The sequence below is a fragment of the Phocoena phocoena genome, chromosome 11 (assembly GCF_963924675.1).
Source record: "Phocoena phocoena chromosome 11, mPhoPho1.1, whole genome shotgun sequence".
NCBI classification, from domain to species: Eukaryota; Metazoa; Chordata; class Mammalia; order Artiodactyla; family Phocoenidae; genus Phocoena; species Phocoena phocoena.
Genome location: NC_089229.1, coordinates 21,272,436 through 21,293,354, shown reverse-complemented (window position 1 = coordinate 21,293,354; position 20,919 = coordinate 21,272,436). Strand labels below are relative to the sequence as shown.

Here is a 20,919-nt window from a genome sequence, read left to right as displayed (position 1 = left end):
GAAAAGGAAAGGATATTTGACTTTTTAAAAATTGAGGTAAGTATGAGAGACTTTCTTTTCCATTAGTTAGAAGCTATTTTGCATGTGTTTGAAGTGAACCATTCCTAAAATTATAATTGAACTTTGCAAATAAATGTCTGTAGCTCTCCACAAGTTACTGTCTCAGAAAACAAATTGTAATGAGATTTTGCATGTGTTATATTGTTCCCATTGCCTTATTGAAAGTTACAGGTTTAGGAAAATAAGTATTTATTTTTCTCCTGCACTTTTAAGTATTTCTGTTTTTTTGTTTTGTTATTAAGAGTCTTTAATTTGTAGATGGTTTATGCCAGTTGTTTCTCTTTATTTTATTGCTAATAAATAGTTTCACCAGAAGAGGAGAAATGCTTCCAGTACCATGGAAGTAATATGTGTGTGTATGTATTGTTAAGGGAAAATTTAATTAGTCTCTGATTTAGACGCTATTAAAATATTTATTTGCTAGATTCAAGGTAGACTTGGATTTAAGAGAGCAGTAGGGTCGCATACATGGGTTAGAATCTCGCCTTCTTCATCTCCTTGGACAAGTCATTACTCTCTTAAAGTTTCTATTTTGCTCATTTCTGAAATGTGAAAAGGTTTGTTGAAATTAAATGAAATTTTCTGGCACATGGTAAATATTATTAAGTTTCTGCTACTACATGGCAAGAGCTTATTGGTAAACCATTGATTACCTGATTTAATGGTTTTATGACAGACTGTTTGTGGTCCTTCCATTGAAAGGAGGGGAACAGAAGGAAGTCTGTGGTAGTAAGACAGGAGTTCCCCTGCTTAAGGAAAGGGCAGGTGAGAGAACTGTAGGCTTCGAAGCAGAGTTCTCCAAACATGGTCAAGGTGTCAGGAGGGAAAGGAGTGGAGTCCCATCGTCACTAAGCTATGCATCAGATAGGATCCTAAGGAACCTATCACCTGAGCTCTTATTTGTCTTCATTCTTTGTATTTTTTTTCCCTTAGTAGTAGTAGTAGTAGTAGTAGTAGTAGTAGTAGTAGTAGTCTAGCTAAAAATCCCTTCTGAAAAATTTTAACTGAGCCTTGACAAAACTAAGTATTCTGCATGGATAGAAGGGATAGTTTCTTCCTTATTACTTATGTATGTGGTGGCAAACAAATGATCAGGGACAATTGAAAATGTTTCTAGAATTTTTCCTGACAGTCCTTTTCATTTCTGTACCTTTTCTTCTCTTGAACTTTATGGAAGCCCAGTGATGGAATTTACTTCTTTGGGACATCTGACTTTGCTGCCCTCAGGCTTTTATTTTTTTACGCGGTAGCTTTGCAGGTAGTTGGTACTTGTGGGTGAGTGATGTATTACTGAAGATATGTGAGAGTTAGGAAATTAGTCTTTATTTAAATGTTTAAACTGAGAGCAGATGTTAAAATATAGTGCTTCTAGAAACATAAGAGGCTTGATTTATATGTTTTTGTCTTCCATGCCTTCAGGCTAGCAACATGGTGAGTGTCAAAATACATAACTTATTCTTTTGAAGCTACTTTAAATTTTGACATGTATAAAGTGTCATAAAGATTCTAGACTTTAATACATTGTTTGCCTTTTCTACACAGATTTTGTTAATTTTCCTCCAAAAAATGGATTTGCTACTAACCAAAACTCCTCCTGATGAGATAAAGAACAGTGTCCTGCCAATGGTTTACAGAGCCCTAGAGGCTCCTTCCATTCAGATCCAGGTATAATATTCAATTTTTTTCCTTTAATGATGATTTTGATTCTTAAAGCAAAGAAATAAGTAAAGTACCTTTTAAGTTTGTCATAATTTTTTAATATAAAGCTCAATAGTATATATTAATCCATTGAATTGCATGATTTATACTACTACTAGTGTGTTCACTCCTAACTAATTTGAAGAATCAATTGATGAACACCTGTATTAATAAAGTAGAATGATTTGTTGCTTTTACTTATCAGTAATGTACTATTATAGAAGGTTTGATTTGTTGTAGTTTGGATTGCTGTATACCTTCTTCCTAAATGAGTAATTAATACATGAATGAAAACGACAAAGATGTATGTGCCTTTTTCTTATGAAAGCGTTAAGTAGGTACTTCTCATACTCATAATTTTCTTTCATGTTTGGTAACTCAGTCTTCTATCCAGAAATGTTCCTTTTGCATTGAAGTTAATTTGTATAGGAGGTAGGTAGAAAAGCAGATAGTAATTTAGTGTGACCATCCCTAATGCATTTATAGTCATGCTTTTGTGTTACAAAAGTGCTGTTAAAACATCACACACTTTGCCAAACTTTTAGTTCTGTAATTTTGCTACTAAAATTTTGGTTCTATGGGTTATCTGGAAAAAAATTTTTGGATTGCTATTAAAAGTATAATTTAGTTTGAGCTTTTTTTTCTCACTTTGGAAAATAAATACTTATGTTAAGAACATCTCACTGCATAAAAGGTGTCGTATTTAAAAGTTTATGGTCTCTTCACCAGTGCAAAGATTCTAGTAAAGAAAAACAAAGAATTTTACTTTTTTTTTTTTTTTTGTGGTACGCGGGCCTCACTGTTGTGGCCTCTCCCATTGCGGAGCACAGGCTCCGGACGTGCAGGCCCAGCGGCCATGTCTCACGGGCCCAGCCACTCCACGGCATGTGGGATCTTCCCGGACCGGGGCACGAACCCGTGTCCCCTGCATTGGCAGGCGGACTCTCAACCACTGCGCCACCAGGGAAGCCCAGAATTTTACTTTTTATAAGTTATTGACCAAAGCTTTTTTTTTTTTAAATGTGAACCTAATACCACACATATAAGGTCACTTGTTTGACTCATTTCAGTCCTTATCTAAGTTTTCTTTTATTCCAAGTTGTGAAGTTGATGTTAAAAATTTTCCTTATAGCGTCATCTCTTGCTGCCTTTGTCCAAATGACGTGGAATGATTGGGGAAGGTACTTACTATTACTTTTAAGTGCTTTCCAAAGGAATTGTGAATTATAGCTTCTTGAAACGTTCCCACAGGCCCTGTGTAGTCTACCTGGTTTTATATTCAGTGAAATTAGGGAGGAGAGGGAGGATCGAGTGATGTGAAAGGTCATTTTTCTTCCTAAGAGGGTTATTTTGGCCAATAAGTTACCAGCAAGTATTTTATTAAAATAGTTAATACATAATTCAAATTGAGTTGTGCACTTTGCCAAGTTTTAGAAACTAGCTTTTCTGATATCATTCAATATAAGTGTTTAGTCACCAGTCCAATTAACTAGTATCAACATTGCTTGGTACGGGTCTGATAAAGTTAAAGCCTATCCAAGCTTTGGGAGAGACAGTAAGAGCAAGAAACAAAAATCTTTTCCTCAAGCTTCATGCAAGTTAGAAGGCTAGGAGGTAACTTCTGAGATTCATTTTTGGAATGGTATTTTTAACTTGAAGTTTGATTAAAACTATTCAAGAGGCTAGAGAGAGTTTAGAAAAGCATTTGGAAAAGTAAAAGATGGTTTACAAAAGTTAGGGTCATTAGAGGCATTAATAGAAATGTATATGAGAACCAGTTTTTAAAATTATTTACCTTTAAATAAACGTAGAATATGTTTTCATTCTCCCCTCCCCACCACCAGTTACAGAGAAAGTAGAAAATAATAGGCAGAAGTTCCTGAGAATATGCTAATTGGACTTCCTTTTGTTTGTTTTGTTTTTTTCAGTCTCCTGTTCTTAGGTTCTTTACTCTGTCTCCTCCTATGGTTCTCCCCTCCTCTAGCTAAGTGATTTAGACATAATTTAAGATTTCCCTCTTTGTAACCTACTGCTGGATTATATGGCATAGTGCATGTGTGCAGTCAGTCTCTGTCTCTCTTTCACTCTGATATCAATTAAGGGCTGAACTTCCTTGTTCCCCTCTGGTAACAGGAACACAGTATCTCACTGACTGCTCATCCTTGCTCATCTTCTACCATCTGTGGAAAATCGTCCCTTAAATATAGTTTGTATTTATTATCCTCAAGTTATATCACCTACATAATTATTATACTTCTGAATAGATATTAATATTAACTCTTTTCTTTCTGTCTGCCTTTTGGAAGTCTGGGGATAAGTTAAAGCAAACAAAATACTTGCCAGTATACTGATAACGGATTTTTAGTGGTTGATTCATTTCTATCTGCTAACCATAAATGAATGTCTTTAAGTTTACCAAATATAGTCAATAACTCCTTCCCTGATATACATTTATACCCCCATTTTCTTCAGTAATCTCTTTTTTGCTTTCCTACAAGGATCATTCTGCCTTATAAGGTATCTGAGATTAGGTTCTTCAACCAGTTAGTTCTCAAGCCATTTCCTGTTTTTTTTTATCTCATTTAATCCTCCATCATCCCCCCCTTTCTTCTGTTATCCTTGAAGTTCCCAGTTCCAGTCATTTACACTATGGCATGGCATTAAGTTAACAAGAACGTTTTAAATAACTTTTCCTGTTTCTGTCATTTATATTGGCTTTAGTTTCAGAATTTAGAAATAGTTAAAAATATAAAGGAAATTAAAATCCTCTGTTAGAGATGCCCACAGTTAACATTCCCAGATATATCCTTCCAGTTTTTTTCCCTAAGCCTGTAGACAGATTTTAAAAATGGGATTATATAATAGTATCTTATTGCATTTTATCCTTGATATTGTTAAACAGTCTTGAAAATATATTTTAAAATGTTTGTCTTATATCCATCATATGGATATATGTAACAGCTAAGAAATTCCTTATTTAAAGAGGAATAGTTTTACGTGACTTTGTACTTGATTTTCCCTTGTTGTGAAAGATAGCAAAACTTAGATGTTACTTTTTTTTTAGATGTTCCTATTTCTAAAAATAAATGAAGAATTAATTGTGTTATCAGGGAAAGAAACTAGGAATGTGATCAGGGAATTTGGGTATATATGCTAGCTGTATGACCTAGCGTGAATTTGAGCAAGGTCTTCTGAGCCTGTTTCCTCATCTGTAAGATTCAAAATTGATAATAAGTATTTTTCTTTCAAACAGTTGTTGAAAAGGTCAAATGATATACCGTACATAAAAGTTTATTTCAAGCTATGTGACAAATTAGCCATGCAAATGCAAAATGTTTTTTAGTATGTGAGAGAGTCTCTAAGATTGATCCAATTTATTTTCTTAATAGGAACTCTGTCTAAACATCATTCCAACCTTTGCAAATCTTATAGACTACCCATCCATGAAAAATGCCTTGATACCAAGAATTAAAAATGCATGTCTACAAACGGCTTCCCTTGCTGTAAGTTATCGCATATTAATTTTTGTTTTTCTTTCACGCCTCATTGGCTTAAATAATTTTCTTATTGTTTAATAACCCTTTTATAGTTTGTTCATATATTTTGTCATGGCTATAAGTAGACTATATATAGTACTATGAAAGTGAGCAATAGCTGTAGTTTTCCCTGGTATATAATTTTACAGTATTCCATCCCTGACATTACTCCCTGTCCCCTAACTTTGAGTGCTTCAGTAGAAAATTTGAGTAATTTTTTTTCTTAACCCTTTTCTGCTTTAAGCCAGTTTATTTTTTTTCCATTGTTCTTGCAGAAATGTGGTGCTTTTTTGTTTTTTTTACCAACTAATTGTTTTCTGCTTTTCTTAATTTACTTTAAAAAAAAATAGTTTTATTGATATTATGATCCTGACTAAAAGTATTCTATCTTAACAAATTCTAGCTAAAAAAGTAGGGTGTGAAATATTTATCAAAATAGTCAAGAGAATATAGATATCACAATTGATAGAATTGTGATAAAAGAGCTCCTAAATATCAAGTTTTAGTAACTATTAAAGATATATTTAGAAATACAAAACTTTATGTAGGACAAATATACTTTTCACATGTTGTTAAAATATTTAGTTTAAGAATGACTTGAACCTGAATTAGAGAAAAATACTGGAAGCCCAGTAAAATTAATCACTTGGTGGGAAAATTTAGTCCTTTTTTTTTTTTTTGTGGTACGCGGGCCTCTCACAGTTGTGTCCTCTCCTGCTGCGGAGTAGAGGCTCCAGACCCGCAGGCTCAGAGGCCATGGCTCTCAGACCCAGCCGCTCTGCAGCATGCGGGATCCTCCCGGACCGGGGCACGAACCCGTGTCCCCTGCATCGGCAGGCGGGCTCTCAACCACTGCGCCCAGGGAAGCCCAAGTCCTTTTTTATAAGTCAAATGACTCCAAGGAAATATTCTTAGCAAACAAATGTGTAATAAAGCTTTTCAAATCCTAATTACTTTATTTAAAAAGATATAAAATTAGGGCTTCCCTGGTGGCGCAGTGGTTGAGAGTCTGCCTGCCGATGCAGGAGACGCGGGTTTGTGCCCCGGTCTAGGAAGATCCCACGTGCCGCGGAGCGGGTGGGCCCGTGAGCCATGGCCGCTGAACCTGCGCGTCCGGAGCCTGTGCTCTGCAACGGGAGACGCCGCAACAGTGGGAGGCCCGAGTACTGCAAAAAAAAAAAAAAAAAAAGATATAAAATTAAAATCATTCCTTACCTTTAACTACCTAGTATCCTGGCAAAGCAATCAAAGATGCTTTCTGAAACAAGTCAGGGGAATTTATAAATATGTGAATTTTCTATATTAATACAGGACGAGAGCTTTTAAACCTACTTTTATTCTTGAGGTCTTAACATATACCTATATGAAGATTATACTCATACTTAAAATATTTTGGTCCAGATTGCAAAGACTTTAAATGACTAATTCAGTTTACCTCTTTTAATAGGTACGTGTAAATTCATTAGTGTGCTTAGGAAAGATTTTGGAATACTTGGATAAGTGGTTTGTACTTGATGATATTCTGCCGTTCTTACAACAAATTCCATCCAAGGAACCTGCGGTCCTCATGGGAATTTTAGGTAGCTGAAAACTTAATGTCATTTGATGCTACTTTGTTTTACAGTTATGCACGTAAACTTTTCAATCTATAAAACCATTTTGTACTCTTTTCATGTATATAGCATTCAGTAACTGAAGAATGATGGGGTAAATGCCATGATATAACTTTTTCTTTGTGTTAATTTTAGCAAAAGTGGTAGTACTTGACATTTATAAAGGAATAAGATAGTTGGGAATCCTGGCTTCACAGGTATCATGATAGCATGTAGTGTTCTCTATAAAATGGTACTAAATAAGAGAGGCAAACAAAACTACTTGAAATGCTGATACCAGTCTTAATAGTAATACCTGATGTTTATTTGGTACCTGATTTGTAAGAGGCACTGTGCTGAGTCTTTTCTCTGCATTACCTTATTTTGTCCTCTTCAAAATCCAATGAGATAGGTACTGATATTTCTGTTTTACAGTGAGGAAACTGAGGCTCAGAGGGGTGAAGTAAGTTATTCAAGGTTATACAGCTGATAACTGGTAGAGCTGGTTTTTAATTTAGATATGTTTAAGTCTGAACAAATATTTTTCACTGCTAAGTGATGTGCCGATGAAGCATTATTGGCCTTACAGCACATTCTATTCTATCAGCATAATTATAAATCACTCTGTAAAAAAAACTCTGAAATTGCCTATAAATAGTTAAAGCCCAATCTGAAACTGTTCAGGGTCTGCTGTACTAATAGAGATAGACCTAGCTGTGGAATCACAGAAACATTAACAAGTTACTGAACTTGAAGTTCTTTGTTAGTTTTGAAGAAAAACTATGTTATTCAGCCATGTATCTTTAATACCTACTGTAGTGCCTGATTTATAGAAAGCCCTCAGTAAATATTTGTAGAAATGGTCAGTAAGTAATCTGTTGTGGACCTCTGTAGACATAGAACTTTTGTGATATGGTATGAAACTTTTGAGCTCAAAGAAATTAGTCTTCTTGAGAAGAAGTTTGACGTAGTGGAAAGAGCCCTAACCCCAGTCCTGGCTATGACAGTTCCTGGAGTGACTTTGAAAAGTTTCTTCATCTATCAAATGAGGATAAAAATAATATCATTATAGGAGTTTTGTGAGAATCAGTGAGACCAACTGAAGGGAAAGTAATGAGCATAGTGCCCTGCAAATAAGCATTTAATGGACACTCAAAGTTATTCTTTGAGTATGTAAGTAAAGTGTGCATTAACAGCAGAATAACAGGAGATGGTGTGTTCTAAAGCTTTGGATTCCATACAAAACACTTATAACACAAAAGCATTCAGAGAATGGGGAGCAAACGTGCTCAGTTTACCAAATGAAGGCTTTGTGCAATAGGTGTATCAAGCAGGGTCCTGAAAGTTGAGTAAATAGGTAAGACAAGAGGGAAGGACTTGTGTGGGGTTGACTTAAATTATTAAAGTTCAGAGATGTTGAGTCTGATTGGTTAAAGAAGTGAATAAAGGTATAGGACCTATACTTAGACACTTTAAATAGATGTCTCAAGTTTGAATGAGATGTCTGAAATATATATTTAGATTTGTTCAGAATAGAGAGACATTCTGTAGCCTTACTGCTGCACTGTAAGAACTGTATCTAGTCTGATAGACTTTTAATTTTATACTGTCATTAAATGTGTTCTTAAAACCAAAAGAATAGGGGATAAATGTGTCATGGTATGTTAAATCTAAACTGACAGTAAGGCTGAAACCACCCTGATCCATATATAAGAGCATCCTTCTTCTGAGCATTGATAAGGAAAAATTTGTAACTATACTGATTATCAAGAGATTTCATATAGATACGCTGTTTTTCTGATTTCTGTTGATTTGTGGCACTGACTTATAACATTTGTCTTACTCTTTTCTGTCAGGTATTTACAAATGTACTTTTACTCATAAGAAGTTGGGAATCACCAAAGAGCAGTTGGCTGGAAAAGTATTGCCTCATCTGATTCCCCTGAGTATTGAAAACAATCTTAATCTCAATCAGGTAGGAGTAGTTTTGTGCTTTATTCAATTTATTCAGCTTACTGTTTTCTTGGCATTGAATTTATAAATATATTACATATAAATTGGTAAAACAAGGAAAAATGTGCCAAAGAGATGAATGAAGAAAGTTTGTGGGTTCAAAGTAAGGAGTATGTGAGTTGGAAGGATGGATTATTGATTGGAGGCCTAATTGGGAGATAGTAAATGAGCAGAATTTTGAAAGATGTGTAGGACTGGGGACTGCTTCAAATTTGGGGCTGTGAAATTGACATGAACAAAGGGAAAAAAAAATATGTCTGGGCTGTGTATTCATTATTTATTGCTACCTCACAAATCACCACAACTTGCAGGTTTAAAACAACATAGATTTATTATCTCACAGTTTCTGTGGGTCAGCCAAGCCAGGGCATGTATGCTCTACTCAGTTTCTCACAATGCTGCAGTCAAAGACTGAGGTCTCATCTGAATGCTCAGCTGGGGGAGGATCTGTTTCTAAGCTCACTCAATGGTCATTGGCAGGATTAAATTCCTTTCAGACTCTTGAACTGAAGGCCCCACTTTGTTGCTTTCTGTTGTCTGGTTGCCACTGTGAATTCCTTGTTTCATGGGCCTCCAACACGGCATCATCTGGTTTCATCAAAGCCAGAAAGAGTCTGCTAGAAAGATGGAAGTTATAGTCTCTTATAATGTAATCAAGGAAATATCATCCCATTACCTTTGCCATATTCTGTTGGTTACATGCAAGTCACAGGTCCTGCCCATGTTTGAAGGTAGGGGATTACAGAAAGAGTAGCAGAATGAGGAGATAATTGGGACCATTTTAGAGTCTATCTGCCACAGGGAATGAATAATACGGTTTGAGAGATACTTATAATATAATCAGGGAGTGATGATATTAAGATAAATTGCGACTAGAATAGGTAGACTTTCATTTTATTTTATTTTATTTTATTTTGGCCATGCCGTGCAGCTTGCAGGATCTCAGTTCCCCCACCAGGGATTGAACCTGGGCCACGATAGTGAAAGCCCTAGAATAGGCAGACTTTAAATGCTCATCTCGTTTAGGTATTTGAACTTTCAAGATGTGGTAAATGTTTGAGCAAAGGGACTATGTACTCAAAGGTTATTATAGAATTACCTCTGCATACTTCTATCACTGTAGTTGTCACAGCTATATACTTGTGTGTCTGACTTTCCCAGAAGGCTGGTTGTTATAGCTTATTCATTACATCCCCAGTACTTAGTACAGTGCCAGAAACAAAAATTTTTATTGAATTGAGAGAAAATTTGAGGTATAGAGTAATGACAAGGCATTTTGTTCACCATAAAACTAATGTTTATTGATGTATAATGGAAAAGATGGGGAAGGGTTACTGTTTAACTGAGAGTGTCAGAAATGGATAGGCTGGCAAGGTTTGGAATTAAGGACTAAAAGTGAATTAGAGCAATGAAGGAAGCAGAAAGCTGAGAGTTAAGCAAGAGAGCTTTTGGCATAGGGGGGAGTGCTGAGTGAATGGAGTTTTCAAAATAGAGAAATTTGTAAAATTAATCAGGTCCAAAATTTCATTTGAAGTGGTAGGGTAAGCCCCTGAAGGTTTGTGTCCTTATATTTCAGTTTCTGTCTTGATAATTTCTTCATATCTTGGATGGCAGGGTTGAAATTAGGATTGGCAAAAAGGGAGGATGGATATTGGGGAAAAATAGAATGATAACATGCCTAAGATAGTCTTCAACTTTTGGTCATTTCTGTTCTTAGTTCTCATATTTATGATTTAGGGTGTTTTAAAATATTCTCAAATGCTTATTTTAGAATATATGATTACATTTGAAGTGTGTTAGTTTTCTTCAGCTTTATGGTTGATTTTTGGGGGGGGCCTATTTTCATCAGCAGAAATATTTAGATTCATATCATCTTGTATTTTACAATAGTTAGCATGGATGTGGTCTTCTTTCCTGTTCATTTCATAGACAGGGTTCCTAATTCAAGACTGCCCTCTTCTGTCAGTTCTGATTTAAAATAATCTAAGTATATTATACATTATGTGAAAAAGATAAAGTAACTTAGGAAAATACATTTTTAACATTTGATTAAAAAAGAGAAAATACCATGCAGCAATCCAAACACAATCACAGCTTGTGTTGGGGGACGGTTCCTATGACCACCCCCAGATTCAGTGATTCACCAGCAGGACTCAGGCCTCAGCCAATTGTTGTACTCACAGCTATGATTTATTATGGTGAAAGAATATAAAGCAAAATCAGTGAAGGGAGAAGGTTTATGGGGCAAAGTCTGGGGGAAACCAGGCTCAAGCTTCCAGAGTCATCTTTTGGTGGAGTCACACAGAATGTGCTTAATTTCCTGGGTAATGACTTGTGACAGTGTGTCTGAAATATTGCGAGCCAGAGAAGCTCATTGGAGACTCGGTGCCTGGAATTTTTATTGGGGGCTGATCAAGTGGCACCTCCTGCCTGCTACTCAAATTCCAGTTAGGCACAGTAAGCCACTATTATCAGTTAATGGTGGGAACCTCCCAAAATCTGAGTTCCTGGACACCAGCCAAGGGCCAACCTTGCAAGCAGGCTTTTCCGAGGATAGCCGTGCAGGCCTACTATGTTAATGCTGCAACAATATAGATGAATCTCACAAACATTATGTTGAGCAAATGAAGCCAGACACAGAAGAGGATCTACTGAATGATTCCATTTGTATGAAACGCAAAGACGGTTAAAACTACACTGCTAGAAGTCAGAATAGTGTTTTGTCATATGGCGAGGGAGGGTAGGAAATGACTAGAAGGGGGCACGGGGAAGCTTCTGGCGTGCTGCCAATGTTCTGTTCTTTTTCTGGCTACTGGTTAAATTCAGTTTGTGAATTTTTTGAGATGTGCCTTTATATGTGTACTTTTCTGTGTATGTTATATTTTGTTAAAAAGTTTAAAAATCTAATCAGCAAAGAGTCAGTCATGGTAAACAGCTAAGGAAACATGCCTTTTGTTACTCTTATGGTCAGACAGAGGATAAATGGATGATAGAGCATGGTTGAGAGGCAGCATAACGTAGTAGAAAAGAGTACAAGCTTTGGAGACAGACTTAGTATGAATTCTAATTCTGCCATATAAGTTATTTAGTATTTCTGAGTAAGTTGCTTTCTCTCTTGCTGAGCCTGAGTTCCCTCATTTATAAAATAGAAATATTAATAAATTTACTTTGAAGAGTTGTGAGGATTAATAAAATAGTGTATAAGCACCCAGCCCAAAGACGTAGTTGCAAGATTTGGGGAGGGGAAGAAAGCAGTTTCTAGAGTCTTCCTGCAATATGTGGTATTATTAAAATAAATTGTTTATGATGATCCTAAAGTACTATAAGAATTATTTAACTAGGGGCTTCCCTGGTGGTGCAGTGGTTAAGAATCCACCTGCCAATGCAGGAGACACAAGTTTGAGCCCTGGCCCGGGAAGATCCCACATGCCGGGGAGCAGCTAAGCCTGTGAGCCACAACTACTGAGCCTGCACTCTAGAGCCCGCGAGCCACAACTACCAAAGGCTGCGCACCTAGAGCCTGTGCTCCGCAACAAGAGAAGCCACCACAATGAGAAGACTGCACACCGCAATGAAGAGTAGCCCCTGCTCACCGCAACTAGAGAAAGCCCACGTGCAGCAACGAAGACCCAGTGCAGCCAAAAACAAACAAACAAACAAATAAATAAATTTAAAAATTATTATTTAAAGTTTAACCAAAGCTTAAACTATGTTTAAATTAGATATACTTTATGAATTTTAATTATTTGGAAGTTAGATTATGTATATTTAATATTTCTACTAACTTTTTAGAAAACAGGCTTATTTTAGCCAAACGTCATTTTTATAATGATTTGAATAAAGAGTAATTTTTTATGCATTATTAAGCAGATTGTTTTCAGATATGCACAAATTTAGATGGTCATTTTTGGATTAGTCTAGAAAAATCAATATGTAATAACTGCTGGAGTTGAATTTATATAAGACTGCTGAATAATAGCTGTTAGGATATAAAACTTATTGAGAACATGTTTTCTGGAACTTAAAAGTCTCATCAACTATATCACCACCATACAGAGATACTGTAAAAGCTTGCTATGATATATTGAGCTAAAATATACTATTCTTATGTCATCATTGCTATGAGTGGGTCATATTCTGATAAAAATAGAGAATATTATGAATGACTTGTTGAATTATTTTATTAGATTACTTTTGTGGCTAACTTGAAACATTATAACCATATCAATTTCTTATTACACCAGTTCAATTCCTTCATTTCCGTCATAAAAGAGATGCTTAATAGATTGGAGTCTGAACATAAGACTAAACTGGAGCAACTTCATATAATGCAAGAACAGCAGAAGTAAGTAGGTTGCATATGAATTGCACATGGTCCAGGAGTGACATTAAAGTTATGTCATGGTTGATTTTCTAGAATACGGACTAGAAAAATTGAAGGATTTCAATTTGACTATATGTAAAGCATATAAAAATTTTCCAACATATTAAGTTGAAGTGAGTTTAAATAGAATGTTGTTGAAAATCTGCTGTCATTTCTGAGTACAGAAGCATAATAGGATGTAACCCTAGCGTTTTCTCTACATAAAGAAAATTCTGTTTCTAAGAAAATCTCTTGTCACATTAGCTACTGGCATTGTAAACTCAGGGTGCTGATTGCCAAGAGCACCACTTAAAAATATTTTTCAAATCTGTGAAATCCTGGTATTTTGATTTCTCCTTCTTTTTTCTCTAACCCCAGAAACAGTTATAGAGAATTCATTCCATATGTAGTACCACAGTGTGTACCTCTTTTTTTGTTTGTTTTTAGGGAGGATTTTCTAAATTATTTGCAAAATACTAGTATTCAAAGGAAGAGGGGAAGGGTAAAAATTATTCAGTGGAAAATGCCAGTTTTTATGATCACATCTCCACTATATTCTTTGCTCCAGAGGCAAAACATGATTTTAGGATGCCTGTTAAAGTTTAATCCTGAGTCAAAGACATCTGAAAATCAGTAAAAGTGGTATCAATCATGAGCCAAGTCCCCCAAAAGAAACTTTTTAGATTCTGCTCCTGTGTAAGATGAAAGCTTTATGGAAATAAATATACACGGTGTAGAATGATGTGAAATAGCCCTTTGTATGCACTAAGTATTCTGTGATGTATATATTTATCATGTTTAATGGATTGACTATATTAACTTAGGAACCCTGGAAAATAATCTTTAAAAATTACAACAGAGAGAAATTTTCTATGTATTCTCTTTTTCTCCTTCCTATCTATATCTTACTTGTTTTTCAAGGCATAGATCTTGTCCACATCACTTATTCAGTGATTATAGCATTTATTGTTAGAATCACAGATTCTGAACTTAATCACATTAAGTTCCCATCTCATATCTTGTCTCTCAGTGAGCTGTAAACTCTCCTATGGTAAGAACCATGCTTGCCTGGTTTTATGACACTAAGTTCTCCAGTAAATCTCAAATGCTGAGCTTTAAAAAAAAGACGTGTACAAATGTACATTTTGGGGACAAGCAGACATTAATAGTAGTAAATAACGAAAAAGATTATGACTCTCCTTAAAGAATGAAGTTGCAGTTTTTTTAGATTGTAGTAAATTCCATGTGGATGAACTATTTTTAGTACAAGTATTTTTAAAACATACATTTCTTTTTATTGCTTTGTCATAACTCAACTCTCTCACAGATCTTTGGATATAGGAAATCAAATGAATGCGTCTGAGGAGACAAAAGTTACAAATGTTGGGTCTCAGGTAAGAAGATATTTAGATTATTCTAATTTTTGAAAAAAAATGCTTGATAGTGTGCTCCATTTCGGGGGCCTCTGATCTTTAAGCAGTAAAATCACAATCTTGCACGTCATTCAGCTGGTTCACTTTTTGTATTTCAGCATATTGACAAAGTCTTTAACAACATTGGAGCAGACCTTCTGACTGGTGGTGAATCAGAAAATAAAGAGGATGGGTTACAGAATAAACATAAAAGAGTAAGTGTCTTTACTGTTCTTTTAGTACTCGTATTTATATTATATAACTTCTAAAACCACATATTTTTGTTGGGAAATACTATTTAGCTTAATAAGAAACATTCTTTAATTATCTTTATGAAATTTAAAAGTTATCAGTGGGTCATGCATGACCTGACTCATGCTGAGAATAAACATGCTTAAGATTTTTAACTTCCTTTATTATTCAGTCTCCCATGTTGGTAACATTTCTAGGTTGCCTGACTTCTTTGTCCTTTCTACTGTACTTTGCCGGTCACATCCCTTGATAAATTCTACAGTGTCTCTTCTCTGATTCTGATTTTGAATAACAAACTTTAAAATGATACTTTCCAATTGAAATGTTGGTTAGCATCTGATATAAAAAATATGTCAGTTTTGAATTTCTGCTGAGGGCAGTTTTCTTCTGTTTATTCAACAGATATGAGTACCTGTATGTGTAGAGCCAAGGAACTACTAGACATTGTGGTTTACAAAATTTGTTAAGAGGACATACTGCGAGCTTATAGGTTGGCAAAGTTGATATAAGAAAAAGACAGATGTTGAATTTGATGCAGACATTAGCAGTGAAAGAAATTGTTCACATTAAAAAAAAAAGTTATTTCCTTTTTACTTAGCTTTTTGATGAGTTTCTAAAATATTTTTAGAGTGAGCTAGAATCTCCCAATTTTATAAAATGATATCACCTAGTCATATTCTCATTGTCTGGAAAAAGATGATTCTAATGAATGGTTTTAAAATAATAATTTTATTATTATTTTCATACTGGAAATAGTTTAGCAGGGATCCTGTGAGTTTCTACCTAAAGTTAAATTTTACCGTAATTCAAAATATAACTTATGCTGTGGCAATCACCAATACAGGAGTAGTTTGTAAACTACTTGGTATCGTCAGACATACCAAAAAGAAATCTTCTGTTTTATGAATGGAATTATGAAAGTTGTCAGTTAATTTTTTTGGTTTTGTTTTGTTTTCAGGCATCACTTACACTTGAAGAAAAACAAAAATTGGCAAAAGAACAGGAGCAGGCACAGAAGTTGAAAAGCCAGCAACCTCTTAAACCCCAGGTGCACACACCTGTTGCTCCAGTCAAGCAGGTCAGAGTTCATTTCTTTTGCATAATTCAAGCATACTACACTTTTTTTTTTTCACATCTTTATTGGAGTATAAATGCTTTACAATGTTGTGTTAGTTTCTGCTGTACAACAAAGTGAATCAGCTGTATGTATACATATATCCCCATATCCCCTCCCTCTTGAGCCTCCCTCCCACCCTCCCTATCCCATCCCTCTAGGTTGTCACAAAGCACCGAGTTGATCTCCCTGTGCTATGCAGCAGCTTCCCAGTAACCATCCATTTTACATTTGGTAGTGTGTATACATCAGTGCTACTCTCTCACTTCATCCCAGCTCCCCCACTCCCCGCAAGTCTGTTCTCTACGTCTGCATCTTTATTCCTGCCCTGCCACTAGGTTCATCAGTACCACTTTTTAGAATTCCATATATAAGGCATACTACCCTTAAGGAGTAAGGTAGTATAGAACTTAGTCTACCTACTAGTGTTTTATAAAAATGTATTTCAGAAAATACTTTAATGTGTAATTTCTAAGAAGTATGGGCATCAAGAATTTTCCAGCAACTCCTCAGTAGCCTGCCTAATATATAATGTTTTGTAATAGTGCTTGTTACCAACAAAGAGGAAGCTAGATTAATGGGAGTTAAAAAATATTAGGTCTATGGTACTAATTCAATGCTGCTCACTTTGAAATGACCAGGAATATTATATTCATGCATTTATGTAGTTTTGAGCAAAAAGCAATTTTCAATTTTTAGCTTTTTTGTTATAGTCATGTTTGTGACTTGATTTAGGAATACTTACCTGTATGTCCTGACCAGTATTTATTTCCTGCTATGGTCCAGGCCGTGTTCTAGGTGCTGGTGTTAGAGCAGTGATTAAGGTCTCTGCTGATAGAAAGTTTACACTATTACTGATTGCAGAAATTACTTTATCTTAAAAGCTTTCTTTAAATTATTTTTTTGTTGTTGTTGTTGCCTCTTAATCATTAAATTTCTTCCTCTGGGAAAAATCTTTGTGAGCCAAGAGGCAAAAATAAAGTATTTTATAGGTACTTAGAATAGAGAAAATAAATTTCCACAAAATTTTCATGAAATTCAAAATACAAAAATAATAGAATATCCTTGTCTGTAATACAGATCTAATGAGAAAAATGCAATTCTGTTTTTTGGTGGAGGTGCAGCGAGGGAGACAACATTTCATTTAATTGGAGTTCAGAGTTGTGTTCCCTATCATCAGATTGATTACAAATGTTCATCCTTAAAAAGCCTTACAAAAATATGTGGCAGGCTGGATTTGGCCTGTGAGCTGTGGTTTGCTGTCTTAGTGTAGACTATTGAGCTTAATTTTAACTGTCCTTTATAATAAAATTTATCAAATGTTTACTAATTTTTAAGTAATTTGGAATTCTTGGAGATAAAGTAATTTCCTCATATTTTTCAGACTAAGGACCTGACAGACACATTGATGGATAATATGTCATCTTTGACCAGTCTTTCTGTTAGTACCCCTAAAATTTCTTCAAGTACCTTCACTTCTGTTCCTTCCACGGGCCTTGGTATGATGTTTTCTACACCAATTGATAATACAAAGAGAAATTTAACAAACGGCCTAAATGCCAACATGGGCTTTCAGACTTCAGGATTCAACGTGCCAGTTAATACAAACCAGAACTTCTTCAGCAGTCCAAGCGCACCTGGAGTGGCCAAGATGACATTGGGAACACCTTCCACTTTGCCAAACTTCAGTGCTGTGAGTGTTCCTCCTGCTGGTACGAAGCTGACTCAGCAAAGACCCACAGATATGTCTGCTCTTAATAATCTCTTTGGCCCTCAGAAACCCAAAGTTAGCATGAACCAGTTATCACAACAGAAACCGAATCAGTGGCTTAATCGGTTTGTGCCTCCTCAAGGGTCTCCAGGTGTGGGCAGTTCGGTAATGGGAGCACAGACGCGCATGATAGGACAGTCTGCCTTCGGTGTGCAGACTAATCCTTTCTTTAACCCGCAGAACTTTGCACAGCCGCCACCTACTATGACCAGTAGCAGTTCAGCTAGCAGTGACTTAAAAGATCTTTTTGGGTGAGGTGTCACGCTCCTGTTTTTGAAGGATCACTTCAGTTTTAATCATGGGTAAGCTGATTTACATCTATATAATTGGCTTGGAGGAAGTACTTCTGTGGGAAAGTGAATGGTCTTGTCTGACAGAAAAAAACCTGTTGTCATGCCAGCATAGTAGTTGTATGGACTCTTTAACAGTTGAGGTTTTTAAAGCCTTGAGGATTTTTTTCCTCTTACCAACTCCTCTTCAGGTTTTTAAAAGACCCAACCCATATCAATCTCAATGAGAAAAAAAGACACCTGAGTATCTTGAATAGCAGAATTTTTAAATCAAATGTTTATTTTGGCTTGTAAATCTTGGTGTTATTTAAAAAATTGAGTTGATGGTAATTGCAAGTTTCATCTGTTAAATACTACATGGTACACAGTCTGCCTTCACAAGTCATTAGTCTTCATTTTTACTCTGTGAAAAATCTTGATGCTGTATTGATTTGTTTGCATTTAGTGTGACTGAGTGAGAAAACGATAAGCCTAATGAAAAGGATCGGGTCATTTGCTTTTCCAATCTTATTACTTCTCAGATGAACTAATGTTTAGTGCAAAAGACTGAGCAAATACTGCAGAATTTAACTTAACCTTGATTTCATTGGTTCAAACTAAGGCATTATTAACTATCATAAATGCAAACTAATCATTGTAAATTATATTTTAGCATGGTCTGCCTCAGATAGTAATGTTTTTTCTGCATTTACTTGGATATGTTTAGAATCACTTTTTTTCCTACTGTATCACAGACAGAAGAGGTATGTACTGATTTGTACAGATATTTGACAAAGCCCTCTGATGTGCTTTCCCTGACTACTGCCTCCATATTTCATTTTGAATTCAAACTTCTGAGGTTGCAGCACATATGAATTGCATTTTCAAAAGGAGATTTGTAAGAATTAAACTATATTTAATGAGTATACTTTTGAGATTTCTGCTGTATTGTTTCAAATGTAATAAACTTTACTTCTATAAAATGAGCACTTGTATCTTCTGGCTACTAACAGATTAATTTTCAGCTTGACACGTTATGATAACGTCTGACTTCGTCAGTTACTGCATCTGAAGTTTAAATCTTCTCTAGGAGTTTCAGGACCCTTTGTTCGAACATTTTTATGTCCATAATTAGCCATTTTTAGGAAAGAAAGAATAAATTCTTCTAACAGGAAACATGCTTTCTTTTTCAAGACCTTTCTCTGATATTTTTCTTTGATTTGCTGATTAGTCAACCATGGAATCTTATGCTATAGATGTCATTTGTATTTCGTTATATTCCATCATTATAACTTTAAACTGATCTTTCAGAGAACTATAAATGTGTTATAATCTCAGCCATAGAGTTTGTGGTTTTTAATTATCTGAAACCAGCAATCATTTAAAATAAGTCATATGAAGTTTAGTGTGCTGACACTACATTTATTCATTGAAAAACTACGTATACACACACTGAACATACAGTACTTGATTATAAAATTTAAGTTGATAATATTGCTGGCAGCATTCAATAAGAGGGTATGTTAAAAAATAAAAAGTAGCTTAACATCTGGTTTCTGTATGAGCTGTATTTTGTTACATGGTTTTAGGAGAAGGACTGATAGGAATGCTAAAGAAACTTTTCCAAGAAATGAAAAGCAGTAGGAAGAGCAGATGTTTTTGGCAAATACGTTCATACCTGCACCTGATTATTTGTCTCATTCGTAACACAATATCTATCTTGAGAAAAGTTTACATAAGGAATAAAACTGCTTAACATTGAAGAATTTTTCTTCGTAACAATTCAGTAGTCACAGTTCATTAGGAAATTGCTTTTTATTTTGTAAAATAACTTTGTCAGTGTTGAACTCCTAATTAGAAGGAAAACTTAATAGAACAATTTATATAATTTGAACTTCTAAATATAAAAATAGATTATTTGAAAAAAATATGTGATTCTTAGGTAATTTTCACATCTTGAAATTTGTTCATTCATTGAGGTAACGATGCTACATTTTTAGAAGATTTTCTACACTTTTTTCTTACTTTCTTGAAGGTATTTTGTTTAAATCATTTCTATCACTCGAACTGTTACCCTCGCCTTTTTCTGTTGTGAAACTGCCTCTAAAAAATAGTGCTATTTTTAGGCTTGTATTTCTCTGTGAACAAAATTTTCAAAGTACTAGATAGATCACCTTAAAATTATTGTAGATATTGACGGCATTTTAAGTCCTTTGTGCTTAGAGTAGAAAGTTAGTAGGTTAAAAAGCACCTGTAGACAAAAATTACAAGAAAGATTACCTTTTATTTGAATTGGTTCTTTATTCTCCTAATGCTAAAGTGTGTGATATATTTAGAGGATGCATAAAAAGAAATGGAAATAGACTATGTACTTGGCTGGGGTTTGTTTTGTTTTTATTTTGGAACGCTTATAACCCTCTTTTCACCTGAATAAGTTAAGGAAATAGGTTTTTGTTATTGTTTTTTAACCTGTAAAATACCTCACATGGTTGCTTTTACATATTAAGGGAAAAGGTATATGTGAAAGTACCTGATAGCAAGCACAGAGTATGCACCAAATAAATTTCGGCTTTGACGAAACTTTCCACATTAAGTTGTGATTTCATGCTTTGTTATTTACTGGTCTTGAAATAATTTTAGAACAAAGCAAATCTGTAAGAATTCGAACTGTATAGGATTTTAAGAGATTATTTATGTTGCTGGCTTTCAAGCTATAACTGTGACACTCAGTAAGAAATATATCTTACATTACAAACCCAGTATATGAAATTTATACCTGAAACAAAAGTTTCAGAAAATCTTTGATACATATAGTGTACTCTGTTTTTTTTATTATATC

General features: G+C 34.9%; 1 protein-coding gene across 2 annotated transcripts in view; it reads left to right on the top strand.

The window, feature by feature from the left end:
* The window catches only part of SCYL2 (SCY1 like pseudokinase 2), a 60,589-nt gene extending 39,936 nt beyond the window's left edge, over positions 1–20,653 (top strand). The window contains exons 9-18 of one of the 2 annotated variants that reach the window (XM_065887011.1): positions 1,480–1,491; positions 1,603–1,725; positions 5,148–5,261; positions 6,742–6,874; positions 8,743–8,861; positions 13,144–13,244; positions 14,590–14,656; positions 14,794–14,889; positions 15,885–16,004; positions 17,425–19,053. In XM_065887011.1, the coding sequence (XP_065743083.1) occupies positions 1,480–1,491; positions 1,603–1,725; positions 5,148–5,261; positions 6,742–6,874; positions 8,743–8,861; positions 13,144–13,244; positions 14,590–14,656; positions 14,794–14,889; positions 15,885–16,004; positions 17,425–18,066 (1,527 nt within the window). In that variant the 3' untranslated portion in view covers positions 18,067–19,053. Of the gene's footprint in view, positions 1–1,479; positions 1,492–1,602; positions 1,726–5,147; positions 5,262–6,741; positions 6,875–8,742; positions 8,862–13,143; positions 13,245–14,589; positions 14,657–14,793; positions 14,890–15,884; positions 16,005–17,424 lie in introns of both variants that reach the window. The other variant, XM_065887012.1, reaches the window with a different exon arrangement.
* Positions 20,654–20,919: the final 266 nt, after the last annotated feature.